This window comes from Tetrao urogallus, assembly GCF_951394365.1.
Source record: "Tetrao urogallus genome assembly, chromosome: 11".
Lineage (NCBI taxonomy): Eukaryota > Metazoa > Chordata > Aves > Galliformes > Phasianidae > Tetrao > Tetrao urogallus.
In genome coordinates this window covers 13,386,012-13,399,739 of record NC_136824.1, presented here as the reverse complement: position 1 = coordinate 13,399,739, position 13,728 = coordinate 13,386,012, and the positions used below count along the sequence as shown (strand labels likewise).

The 13,728-nt window shown below is 39.7% G+C and overlaps 1 protein-coding gene across 2 annotated transcripts in view; it reads left to right on the top strand.

Moving 5' to 3' along the window:
- Positions 1 to 10,156, top strand: part of ALDH1A2 (aldehyde dehydrogenase 1 family member A2) — a gene marked incomplete at both ends in the record, with an annotated part of 52,695 nt that extends 42,539 nt beyond the window's left edge. For both annotated transcript variants that reach the window (XM_079540624.1, XM_079540625.1), the window contains 6 exons: positions 1,991 to 2,093; positions 4,430 to 4,614; positions 5,297 to 5,461; positions 5,893 to 6,050; positions 6,777 to 6,851; positions 10,084 to 10,156. In XM_079540624.1, coding sequence (XP_079396750.1) covers positions 1,991 to 2,093; positions 4,430 to 4,614; positions 5,297 to 5,461; positions 5,893 to 6,050; positions 6,777 to 6,851; positions 10,084 to 10,156 — 759 coding nt within the window. The remainder of the gene's footprint in view (positions 1 to 1,990; positions 2,094 to 4,429; positions 4,615 to 5,296; positions 5,462 to 5,892; positions 6,051 to 6,776; positions 6,852 to 10,083) is intronic.
- Between the last annotated feature and the right edge of the window lie 3,572 nt (positions 10,157 to 13,728).

The following is a 13,728-nucleotide window of genomic DNA, read 5'->3' as shown; positions in this document are numbered from 1 at the left end:
ATAAAGAAAGTAATGGTATATTTTATATATACCATTATATACAAATAATTTCTATATTTCTTTTTTAAACTGTCAGTTACACACAATTGTGGTATCACTAGATAAACAGTTAATCACAAAGGTACTTGAAATGGCTGACAACTCCTTCATTACCCTGCAGCGTTTTTGCTTTATGTGTCTTTTTTCATTTGGTTAGTTGGGTGTTTTGGTGTTTGTTTGATGGGTTTTTGTGTCTATTTTTTGTTTGTCTTCTGTGGAGGCCCTGGGTTCTGCTTCATTTGATTTCTAATTACTCTTGCACTGACCTACCTTTCTACAGCAGACAGACCTCAGTTCTATAGGAGGCTTAGCTTCTCAAACATTAGCTTCTTACTGCTGGCAATCCTACTCACCTGGCTTTAGAAATGGAAAAGTGAGAAATCCAATTAGATAGAGACAGGAGTACCAGGTGGAGAAAGAAGCTCCACTGCAGACTCACATCACATTTGACTCTCCACATGACCTTATGTATGGGAACTGCTGGGTCACGGCCTGAACCTCTGATTGACCACCTGAGGCGAGCCATGAGTCAGCCAGAGCAGCACAGGTGAATTGCCTTCACCTGTGCTGTCAGAAGGGGTGGAGCCTGGCTGCATCTCTCCTAGACCTATTTAAGAGCTGCCTGCCAGGGGAGAAGGATCTCTGCTGGAGATCTGCTTTGCTGGAGTTTTGTGAGTGAGCCTGGGATAGGGGTAAGCCTTCTATTTAGTCTCTTTTGTTATTATAGTCTGCTTTGCCTAACTCTAATTTTGTGATTATAACACCCTAGTATTCTTTGATTATACACCTTAAAACATGTTGCAGTTGAGAGAAATCACTTCTCAAGCTTCTGAACAGTAAAGAGGCACTTAATGCCCATGCATTACTGGGGGATACCTGTGACATTTTATTAGCTACAAAATAGGCCCAGTTACAATGTGACTATAGAATGCAATGTGACTATAGAACGCGATCTATTTTTGATTGATTAATCCAGGACGCACTGCTGCCTTTCCAACTGTGCTGCCCTCTGTACGGGGTACACACAACACATCAAGCATGTAGCTGTCAGACTGCTACTCCATTTATCAGTCCTTGTGTTCCTTAGTGAGATCTGCAACTTGATGTTGCTCATTTTCTCACAGGGCTGCATTCTGCTCCAGCTGACCCAACAATCTACCAAAATATTTGAAGGTGCTTTTGACCTCCTCAACCCATATTAAGATTATCTGTGGTGCAGCTGAGGGTCAGATCTGGGATGGTGCATTTCTAACTTCTTGTCCTGCTTGGTGTGCTGCAGAGAAGGCTGATGATTTCCTTAGAATTTCGGTTGTGATTTCGCTGTCAAATTATTTGAGACTTGTGGTGCTGAAAACTGAATTTAGAGAACAAATACACTCCTACAAACAGTTTGGCTAGCATTTTACAAGTAATAGGAGTGAAATAAATTCTAATAGCAATCATCACTTTGGATAGCTAACCCCTGGACTGCATAAAAAAGTGTGATAACAGTTATTACTGATGAATAGTAATATGCTTAGTAAAGACTTAATACATACTCTGTTATCAGATCTATTTTGTTCTGCATTAAACTAAAAATTGTATAAGCAATCCTCTTGGCAATAGGTGTAAAATCTTGTGAACATGGCAGTAGTTTTGATGGAAATAATTCTAGCTATGTCAGTTTCAGATATTTAACTCAACACTCCTAAAGTACCCTAAGATAAACTCTAAGCCATTTTAGCAAAAGTACGAAAGGATGAAAGGTACAAACACCTTGTGCTTTGCCTTGTCCCCTCTCCAGTTCTAGAACAAGAAAACTGTAATGCTGTCCACTGATGGTGAGAATCTATTTAGACTGAAGAACTTGCTGGAATACTTCAGGCTCTGTTGCAGTGATGTCCAGCATTGGCTGTTAAAGTGAACTGTATGACTACACTGCCTGTAAAAACTTGTCTCCATTTCCTTTCAGGTTGGGAAGCTGATCCAAGAAGCAGCTGGAAGGAGTAACTTGAAGAGAGTTACACTGGAGCTGGGTGGGAAAAGCCCAAACATCATTTTTGCAGATGCTGATTGTAAGTCAGCACTTCCACATTTTTCTTAAATGTTTCTGTGGCTTCCTTTTCTTTCTTCATCTTCAGGCTTATCTTTCAGACAAAATGAAGCGGACGAATACAACTGTAACTAGTTGCACTTTTCAATACTATAGAAACAACCAGGGTTATGATATTTTTATAAAGAGAAAACATTTGTACCCAGAGATTTGCAGAGAACGAAGTGGAAAAACGTTCAGAACCAAAAACAGATATGGTGTTAATTGCAGTCATGGTCTCGTACATATTTGTTCCAGACTCTGCAGTATGGTGGTCTGTGATAGATTCAAAGCCAATATACACAGGGAGGGCTTTGAATTAATTTGAGTAGCTAATCAGTGCAGGATTCCTTTTTAAGCTGTTTTAATTGTTAGCTATAGATGGAGACTTCCATTTTATACGTTTTCACAATTGAAGAATTGTGTATTGAATTATCTTCCTTGCCAGTGTCAGCAGGGAGCTGAAGATCTTGGCAACTAGATGATCTGCAGCTGGGATTTTTGGCACCTGAGAAGGTACAGCAGTTTAGAACAGGATAAAAACACAGATTGGAAGTTTCTGCTGAAATGATCAGCAATGAAATAGTTAATAGTGTTGATATTTAGGAGATACTAGCATGAGGTATTGAAGTTGTCACCCCATTAAGATGACCTTGCTTTGAGCTGTCCTTTCAGGTGTCATGCAGGCACACTGCACTTACTGCATTTTCTAACTTTGTAACTCAAAGAAATAGACTAAGGTTTGGTCTTTTCATTTAAGGAGAAAAAGTGGATAGAATGGTTCTGAATAGCATATATTACAAAGCTGGTTACAGTCCCACATTGATTTTCAGAAGTTACCAACATCTGAAAGGCTAGAGAAACTTTGACAGCTCTCAGTAGTGGAAGTCTTTCCTACATGGGGAAGTTTTCCCAAGCTGAGGCAGCTAAACTGCACTCACACTCTTCTTGGTAGGCCAAAGAGGCTCCTGCCAGCTGGAGCCAGGTGCAGAAGTTTCAGCCTTTACCCCAGTTAGCCATCTCCAACTCACACCATGTCTCAACTGTCCTTAATCTACTTACTCAGATTGGATCATCTGAATGCTTTTAGTAGAATAGTATATGCTGGGAGCAGGTCTGTGCTCTGTTTTTCCCTGGGGAGGGACAAAATGCTCCTAGCTGCCACACAGCTGTAGTTTATCTGTGACCTGCTGTATCTGCCAAATAAGGTTGAAGACTTGGTAAGAAGTTGCAGGCCACAGGGGATTAACAGGGCACAGAGAAGAGCAAAGTCTTCCTCGGGACTGTCAGTTCCACAATATATCATACTAAAGCTCTCTGTCCTTCCCATAATTACAACCACCAGCACTTGACCTGAAATTCAAACTTCAAAGCTCTGATTATTTAAGAGCAGCAGACAATTTGCTCACCATTCCAAAGGAGCTGTTTGTTCTGTTTGAGGAACGCTGCGTGACAAAAGTTAGCAGAAAGCATGACAAAGCTGTTCAAAGTTCAGTGCACATTTAAAAAAAAAAAAAAAAAAAAAAAATTTAGAATCCACAAAAGTCAGAGAAGAATGGTTATTAGTCATTGTGCCGGACTTGGCTATGAGAAAGATGTATCAGTTAATCAGGTCTACCCACTATTGTTTTCAGTTTCCATGGAGCTGCCTGGGCAAACTTGAATTTAGTCCAGGGAACACCCAACATAATTTTTTTTCATGACTGTGCTGAAAGCAGAATAAGACATCTCTGTTGAGATTTACTGAGAGTAAAACAAGCTTTTTTTACTCCATAAAGGACTATACTTTAAACAGTGTTCCGAAGTGCTACAGATGATAACAGAAGTATTGCAGTGCTGAAAGTCATTGCTTTTCAATGATAAATTCAGTATCATGTGGCCCAGATTCTTTTCTAGTCAGCTTTTATACCCAGTGGGAGAATTTAGCTCTGAATTTCAGGCTGGATGTGGGGCAGCCTGGTGGTTGGCAACCCTGCCTGTGGCAAGGGGATTGAATTAGATGATCATTAAGGTCCTTTTCAACCCAGGCCATTCTATGATTCTATGAATGTGTAAATATGCCTGGATTTGCCTCTCCTGCTTGAATCCTGGATGCCTTGGTTTTACATCTAAAGAAGGTGAAACAGAAATCATGGGTTGATTGTTCCTTAACTGACTTACAATTTTAAAGCCTCATGTCATCACTTGTATAGGCCAAGAAGATCACAGAATCAGATGTTTCTGTTTCTGATGTGACACTATGCAATATACATGAAATTGGTGCAAAATTAGATGTGCCTACGATGTTTAAGAGCAGTGTACATTATCTTGTTTTTGTAGTGGACTATGCTGTGGAACAAGCTCACCAGGGGGTCTTCTTCAATCAAGGTCAATGCTGCACTGCAGGCTCAAGGATTTACGTGGAAGAATCAATCTATGAGGAGTTTGTTAGAAGAAGTGTAGAACGTGCAAAGAGGAGAGTAGTGGGGAGTCCTTTTGACCCAACTACGGAACAAGGGCCACAGGTAAAGGAACAGTGCTTCAGCTCTACAATCCAGAAACTGCCTGGAAGCATTTAACTCTTAACAGGACAGAGTTCATTCACTGCATATTCACTTGGAATCCCAGGCCAGAGATGCCATTTAGTGAAAACTCTCTTCCTAAACTTAAGTAAGTTTGCCCCCCAGTTTTAACAGCAGGATTCTGGTCTTCAGGTGCCAAGACGTGTTTGCAAACTACACAGTGCTACCATTCATAAGACAGAAGCCTGCAAAAGTCTTTGTGCAGGCACTTATTATCATGAACTGTCTACAGCAGTAACTGTGCTTGTAGACCACCAGAGAAATGGGAATTAGAAGCAAAAGATGGTCAGAATTAGACATACATACACCTGCCACAATAACAAGATAGGCTCATCAAATTTTCAAAAGTTACTTAGGAACCAAAAAAAAAATAATGCCTTGCTTTGTTTGTGCTTACAAACCAGATTCCTTAGGAAGAATATGGGATGCCATATACATACAGAGACGCATCCTTAAGAACACAGCCCCACATTACGGTGCAGTCAGCAGCTATTTGTAGATCTTTGGCATCTCAAGCCAACAGGGAAAATATACATGAGTCTACTGTCTGGAATGTTGCTTGCCCAAAAGACTAATTTCTGGTTGACTGTCAAGTGCAAGTCAAACAGCTTCTTCTCTCTTTCAGATTGATAAAAAACAATACAACAAGATCTTGGAACTGATTCAGAGCGGCATTACTGAAGGAGCAAAACTTGAATGTGGGGGTAAAGGGCTAGGAAGAAAGGGCTTCTTCATTGAACCTACAGTGTTTTCCAATGTAACAGATGACATGCGGATTGCCAAGGAGGAGGTATTCACACACGGGGGCAAGATCATTTTAACATGCTCTAAACATTATTTTGTCTGCTTTTTTAACTTAAGACAAAAGCTATAGACTGAATGTTACTGCTATACAGCAACAACAAAGAATAAAATCTTTTCAGAATTGATGCATAGAACAACTGACAGCATCAGTATAGATAAAGCAGCTCAATTTTTGTCATTTGCTGTAGTCTCAGACTTCAAAGAGATAAAGAAAGAAATTGATGTGTTTCACTAGGAAGACTGTTTTGGGAAATTCATGTAGTTCTACAGACAGCTTTTATCGGTAACAAATGTTTCTGTGAAACTTTGTAGAAAGTAAAACAGGAAAGGACAGACCATTTTAAAAGCAGAATAGAACAGGAATAAAATATCGCTGAGTGAGCAGTTTTACAAATTAATGATTAATCTTTCTTGCAGATTTTTGGGCCTGTTCAAGAAATATTGAGATTTAAAACCCTGGATGAAGTTATAGAGAGAGCCAACAATTCTGATTTTGGGCTGGTAGCTGCTGTCTTTACAAATGATATAAACAAGGCCCTGACAGTCTCTTCAGCAATGCAGGCTGGGACAGTCTGGTAAGGCAGAAGTTATCACACTCCTGCTCTTGGAGATAAAGTTTGACTCGTTATCATCGTGTTACCTCAGTTTTGCACCCTTTGTCTGAAAAGTGTTTATCTAGCCCATCCTAGTGGTGAATCACTACGGAAGATACAGAACAGCTGTTGGGGGATGTTGCCTCTTGGCTCATGGCAGTCAAATGTTGTTAAGTGGAAAGCACCTTGCTTTCTGTTAGCATGGCTGTCCCTTACCCTGCTGAACAGCGCTGCTGAGAACAAAACAGGAGTAGAAATGGTCCTTTCTGTGGAGAAGAATCCTGTGAGTCTTCTGCTGAAGGGATAAAGTATCACGTATTTTCTCCAGTAAAGAACCAAAAGGACACCTATTTCTCTCACATCTTAATCAGGTGGAAAAAGGATGAATTCAAATCTGATAGTTTTGAGTTAGAAACTTGCATGAGGTTTGTCAGCAGACTAATAAGCAGTTCGTTAGTGAAGCTCATGTGTGAAGTGAAGCCATGTTTTCCCTGCCCTCCTCCAGTCCCCACAAACTAAACCCCTCTCTCCTTTTGAGTAGAACATTGCTTTTGTGGGGTAAGTCCCTCACTTCTTTTCAGCAAGATACCAGTATGTTATTACTAGTAGCTGTACAGTATCCTTAGCTTTGTCGGTTTCACTATCTCCAGAGTTGTTCAAATATGCCTCTGTCAGTGCAATTGAAATGAATGCCTCTTCCTCTTACAGGATAAATTGCTACAACGCCTTAAATGCCCAAAGTCCTTTTGGAGGTTTCAAAATGTCTGGCAATGGTAGAGAGATGTAAGTATTACGCTATTGTCTTCTGAACTGTTTTCAGCTCTGCAACTTAATAAAATCCTTCCTTGTAAGTTAAGATCAGGAAATATTCCCATCTGAGGATCGGAGTATAGTAAAACAGACTCATAACCACTGCCAGTTGGAAGTGATTTTTAGTTATTTATTTATCTATTTATTGTGACACAGCAACTCGAGTTACTGGGAGCCTCTTCTTATTCTGAAAGATCCTTGAAATTTCTCTGTATTTGTTCCAACTGTAACCTGTGTTTTCCAACAGGTTTTCCTTATCCATATTAATCAGTACTTTTCCATAAAGATTCTATTTCCATAGTGCAGTGTACTTGTTTCAGGGTTGTTTTGCCGTTTGTTTCTTCTCTTGCCATTTTTTTCCTTTACTAATATAGGTGTGTTGGAATTTAATTTGAAGAGACAGATAACTTTTCACGTTTATAAGCAGTGTTAAGTTAAATCAGGCTTAGGGAAGGGTAAGCAAATGTGGTTTACACCCCCTAAAAAGAATCACCTTCCATTACAAAGCTTTCTTTCCTTTCTTATTCCATTTAGAATTAAGCACCAAATATTTTGAAATGGAGCTCCACCCTCAAATACTGTCCCATGTCCCTAATTCAAAATCTTACCAGTTTCTAGTTCTCATTACAGTCACAAAGAAGTTAATTGCATCAGCTCCAGACTGGTTACACATACAAAGGATTCAATTAATTTCTTTGCAGGAGGCATGTGCACCAGATATGTCTCACCTAAGATTTCAAAATAGCTTATGGCGAAGGCAAGCTTAGCAGTAAAACTAAAGGTCAAACTCTTTAAAACACTAAATTTGTTGAAGTATACAACTTGATCTATAAAATAAGCTCTTATGTAGTCTGAAATATTTTCCCTCATTAGGGAGTACTTTGAATAACACATTTGTACTATTCTCCACATTCATGAGTTATGAGGTGATCTCACACTGGCATAAATATGTCAGCTCATCTAACTCTTATCATTGTGAAAATATTCTAAAACTACTAAGCTCCGAAGAGCACATGAGTAACCTGACACCCAAGAGTGACCCCACTGACTTCAGGGAGGTTAACTGTGCAAGCAAAATATTCATGTCTTAGCACTGTAGAATTTTTCAGAAGAGGGTGGGGGGGAATCAGACACAACCCCAGCTCCCATGAAAAAATTTACAGTAGTTGTACACTTGATTCCCATCCATGGCTTTGAAAATACTAAGCACAAACAATAAATGGTTTTAATGGCGATCTCTCTCACACCAAGGTTTCTGAAAACTCTTCTGAAAACCTACAACTAGCTTTGGTGTTTGGATTTTGTGAGTCCCATACTCCACCCTCTGCCTCACCCATATCATCACTGCAAGCATTAATGAATCTGAGGTCCCTCCTGCTTGTAAGCACCATGGAAATCTCTGGTGGCTATGCACGCTTTCTCAGTGCATGGGTCCCCTGGACTGAAAAAAATCCCTCTCTAAATTTATTCTTTAAGTCTTGCAGGTGAGACTAGTTTCCAGTATTCTCAACAGGGGACAGCAGAGAAACTCAGAGGCAGACCATAATGGAGTCTGCTTATTACACTAATTATTCAACTCCCCTCACAGCATCTCTGATCAGATTATCACCTTCTAATTCACACCCCCCAGTTTATATCTGCATGCTTTCTATTAAAATGGCAAGGTTTCTTAGATCTCTGCTTTAAGCAATACATTTTACAGCATTAATAATGTTGAGCAATTGAAGAACAACAAAACACAGGCAAGAAAATGTTCGTATGTGTGTGTGCCATTGCTAAGCTCATACAATATTACAGCAGATTTTAGTTGTGCCACTGTGATGTTTTGCTAACCCTGTGTTATGTGGGACTTATTTTGTCTCTGCATTTGAATTAACAGAATTTTATCATACATGGGAAAAAAATCAACTCAGAAATTTGAGATGTGCTACACTTGTTTTACACTCTCACAGAACGTACCAGAATATGTGCATAGCAGCAGAGAACTTGCATGCATATACAAAATGCAAATGATTTCTGTTTACTTTCAGGCTACTAAAAACATTCTTTCACTCTCAGAAAAGTCTAAAGGAGGGATTTCATTATATTTCCCCTCCTTTAAAGCTCCTTATCACTACATGAATGGTGTAAAATGTAATTCCTCTAACTAGAAGAAGTAAATTACTATAAGCGCTTGTTCAAAAGAATCTTCATATCAGTCCATGGAAAAGACATCCTCCATTCATGGACTTGGACTGTACAGGTTTTGAGGTGGAGAGGTTTGCTTTATGCACAGAGCATTCAGCAGACATGTTAGAACTCTAACTGTTCACTTCACTAGATTCTCCATCTCTCAATACATGAGCAGCAAAAATGCAAATCTGTACTTCAGAGGAGGCAGGCCTGATGTCCAAGATGCCGCGCCAGTGCCACTCTAAACCTCAGCAGAGTTGTCTAATAGATGAGGCAGGCCAGAGCTGGCTACAGGAAGATCCTACAACACAGTGTTGAAAAACACTCATTAATCATCACTTACGCAAAGCAGAACACGTATCCCACAGAGCCATGTGTCAGATGGCTGGGACCTAGAAGGCGGCTAGCTTCTTTCTGACAGTATGTAGCATGGTATGTAAGATGCTGCGCTGAGGCAAAAACAGGTTTTCTAGTTAACTAGTGGAAATCTGAGCAGGCTGAATGCTCTTTCACAGTAAGTGCAAATGTTGATTTCTGCTGCTGGATATTGCGTTGGGAAAAAAAAAACAGGTTTAGGAGTCACAGTTACCTTTATCAACAGTTGTGAGCAGTTCATTTTCCATAAGGACCAGTTTCGATCTTTTCTTTCTTGGGTACAATTATAAGCAGTAATTTTACTGGCCAGTGGTGAAAGTCTTCGTGGTTGAACACCTTCAGGATCTGGAAAGGATGGAGGACATCAGTTCACTCCTAACAGTTCCATCAAGGGACAATGAATATTCCTAGGTTTAATGTCATTCTCTATCTCCTTACAAATGCTGGAGCTATCAGTTGTACTTTTGACCTAATACTTAACTTCATGCTCGGGTTTTCTGAAGAGGTGCCATGAAAAGAAACCTGTACAAAATCAGTGTACAATAGAAACCTATGCCAGAAATGTAGGGCATATCCTCAGTGAGAAAGCACTTAATAAGGTTCTGCTCAATAAGGAATTAATTCCAGGTCTAAGCTGATGCTGCAATTTGTTTTTTAGGGGTGAAAGCGGATTGAGAGAATATTCTGAAGTTAAAACAGTGACAATAAAGATCCCTCAGAAGAATTCCTAAAATGATGCAAGTGCAGAAGAGCACATGATGCCACCCTCTCTATTCTTTATGGAGACCAGCACTCAGGAATAAAAAGTGTTACACAATATGTATTTAAGAAAATAAGTTGCAGCATATGCACTGGGCACATAATTGCGTAATTAATGCAAACCAACTCTGCATGTTTTCATAAAACTCTCTTGAGAATCATTACATCTTTATAAAACAAATCTTAACAAGATGAAGTTGCTGTTGGGCATCAGTAACAGTTCTAGCTATAAAACCGCTGAACGCAAATGCATGCACACACACATTTGTCTCTTCTTCAAATAAAATAAGTCACTGCTTTCAAGTTGCCTTCTCCAATAGACCCGCCTTCTAACATTCTTATTTCATACAGGGCTTTACAAACCAGATTTACCCGAAATGCTGGGAGTGAATAGTAATCCAGTGTCATGGATGTTCTTAAGAAACGAAAGACTGAATTGTAACCAGACAAAAAATTCTAGATAGGCAACTTTCCAGTGAGCATGTTCACATAAAGAACTTAAACTGGGGAGGGAACTACATGTTATATGGACAACAAAATACACTTACCAGTGAGATTCAACCCATGCTAATGGGTTAAATGTTAATGTTTTGGTTTTCAAACTTTATTTTAATAATTATTTTATGACTTGCTACAAGCACCTCCCTCACCTACAGGGACTCAAAAGGTTTTACCTGCTTGACAAAAGAGCATGGCCAGACTGGGTGAGAGAGTGCTGAGGAGAACAAGAACAGATCCCAGGGCTGCACAGAGCATTTCAGCTTTCACTGCCTGTCTACTTGTGGTGTTGTTGTTGTCACTGTTGTTTTCAGCTTTTTTTCCCTTCTTTTCTAAGCAAATATTTTGCACACACAGTCTCCATTTGTTTGTCTGCTAGTGAAGTGCTTGTGATTACACTGAGAATCATCCAGAATTCATTGCCACAGGATGAACCCAGCAAAGAAGTCAGTTTATTTTTATTATCTTATGGAATCACAGCTTGCCATCTGTACCATACTTATGAGCCTTAGGTGAGCTCACTGGCTGGTATTGTACTTTTCAAAGACATTTGGCTTTTGTTCAGCCCAAGATAAAAATATGAACAAGTTCTTTTAACGGTGAGATGCTTAAGACCTGCCACACTATTTTCTGCTGCCTATAGAATCTCTTCCAACTTGCAATTAACAAACTGAACATTGTCTCCTTCCTTCCAGCTGCAGAACTCCCTAACCTTTTTTAATGGTTTTGCTTTATGTTTTAACTTAGAATTAAGACAATGTATTTTAAAAGCGCAGTAAATAATCTGTAGATACATTCTGTGGGGTTTAAGGACAAAATGATGGCCTCAGGTGTAAGAGTTTTCCTAGCTGCAGTCTGTACTACGGCATGTTGAAAACTCCAGCCTGACTCAGCAAGTCGTCGCTTCTGCACATTACTTTTCTTTATTCCCTGAACAGTTCCTCTTAGATTTGAAGCTGTGTGTGTCCTTAAATATACTGCTGGAGCAGGACAAGAGAATCCAGCACTTTGTATTGTTGTAGCCCTCAGTATTTTGTATTTCTAACTCATGTCAGTCTGTGTATGTATTTTTAAAGCAATATATATACATGATATTATTCAGAAATGACAGTACATCCACGGACATGAAAATGAATCAAAATATTCCTGAGTTGTTAAATGCAAATGTCATGTACTTGTACTGTAGCGTATGTCAGAGTTAAGAGTACAGCAAGTAAGAAATTAGTTATCTTTAAACTGCAATATAAAATGTGGCAAAGGAGATTTTATTTCATTTGTCCTATTTACTTTAAAAAGAGATCTCCTGTGGTAACAGCATTTACACTGTGTACTCTTTTGTATTCTTTTTGTGTGATTTGTACGTCTGTGCTTTACTCCCTATACATTCAGGTAAATAACACAGAGTTGCCATGTTTTTTTCCAACCTTGTAACTGCAGCTCCATTTGATGTACACGGATTTGTGAATTCCTTTTTTAAATGTACCATCTGCATGGATCCAACAAAACATTTTTCCAGTCCCTGCAGCTTTTTGTTACAGTTTTTAATCATGTATATAGTTATATGTTATTAAAAAAGTAAAAGGATATTTTCTATGAAGTTTTTTCCATTAAAAAGGTTTAGAGAAAGACTTTAGACTGTGAGACTCCTTTATTGTTGACAGAGCTATAAAAATATTTAAAAAAATATTTGCTTAGCAAAAGATCTGCTCTCACAGTAGCTTTATTTTCATTTGCAGAAGTGAATGAAGTAAAAGGCCAATTACATTTTCTAGAATATTATTGCAGCTGTATGAAAAACATTTGTGAATTGCAGATCTAGGCCATGGCCAGAGTTCATCCTCACTGTTATGGTCACAAAGTTTAGCCATTGGGGAAAGTCTGAAATCATCAGAGCCAGTGGGGCACCCTTGCAAACGGCTGCATCACAGCTTGAGTTTTGGATAATGTTTAAAACAATTACAAGTGTCTTTTCTTTCTCCAGTACAGTGAGTCACAGAGATGACTAGATTAACACCCAGGTCTTTTTTTTGGATTGGTGCTTTACTTGTTTTTAATTTCAAAAGGCTAAAACAGAGGGACAGGACAGACTGAATGTTAATCTGACACCAGTGAAATTCCCAGGGCCAGGTAGTACACCGCTCCCCTCCAGCAGTCTCAAATGCAGGGTTACTTTCATTGCTCATGTGAAGTAGTGCCAACTCAGATACAGTAACTACTCCGTTAGCAGTGCCGGGCTGCCTCACGGCATGGCACTGGCTGTACCTGGCACAGCATAACACTGTTGGTTTAACCCACATTCTGCAGGCAACTGCTGTAGATAAGTCACTTCACTAAAACAGATTGGGTGAAAGGTAACGAATAGGAGTGAAACTGCATTCTCAAAAAGGACAGTACGCAGTATCAGGAACACATTAAACAGTTCCATTTCTACTTGTTTCACCCAGTGCCACGTGCAGCATTGCTGCAGGTCTGTGTGCCGACAACCAGCACTTTGTATATTCCCTCTCCTCAATCCCTCTGTCCTACCTGCAACCTGTTCCACCACCCCACCCAGTCCCAAGGCACAAGCAATGGAATGCTGTTCTTAAAGAAAACGGAAGGAGGGAAGGTTGTCCTGGAACTACTGAAAGCGTGGAGTACTGTCATCTAATAAAGTAAGCAGACTTCAATCCATAGTAGATTAACATCTTGTTGGCCCCCAGCCGGTGAGAACGAATGCATCAATAAATGTGTACACAGGTATAGCAAAGTGAGAGCTGGTGAATTGCTACCAGGAAAAAGGATGTGAAGAGGGGCAGCAATTGCAGTTCTGTGGTCTTCAGACAAAGCAATGGATGCGATACTACCTGAATAGCACTGACACCTCTGCGTGCCTATTTACAGAGAACTGCCCTCCCCCTCCCCACAGGGGCCAGTGTAGAACAGCTCGCCCTGCACATATGGAGGCACTGTGTTAAAATGCTCTCTTGTTCCTCTGTTCTGTCCTGAAAAAAAACAAAACCCAGAATAACACTGAATTCAGAGCACCAATTTCTCTCTCTGCATG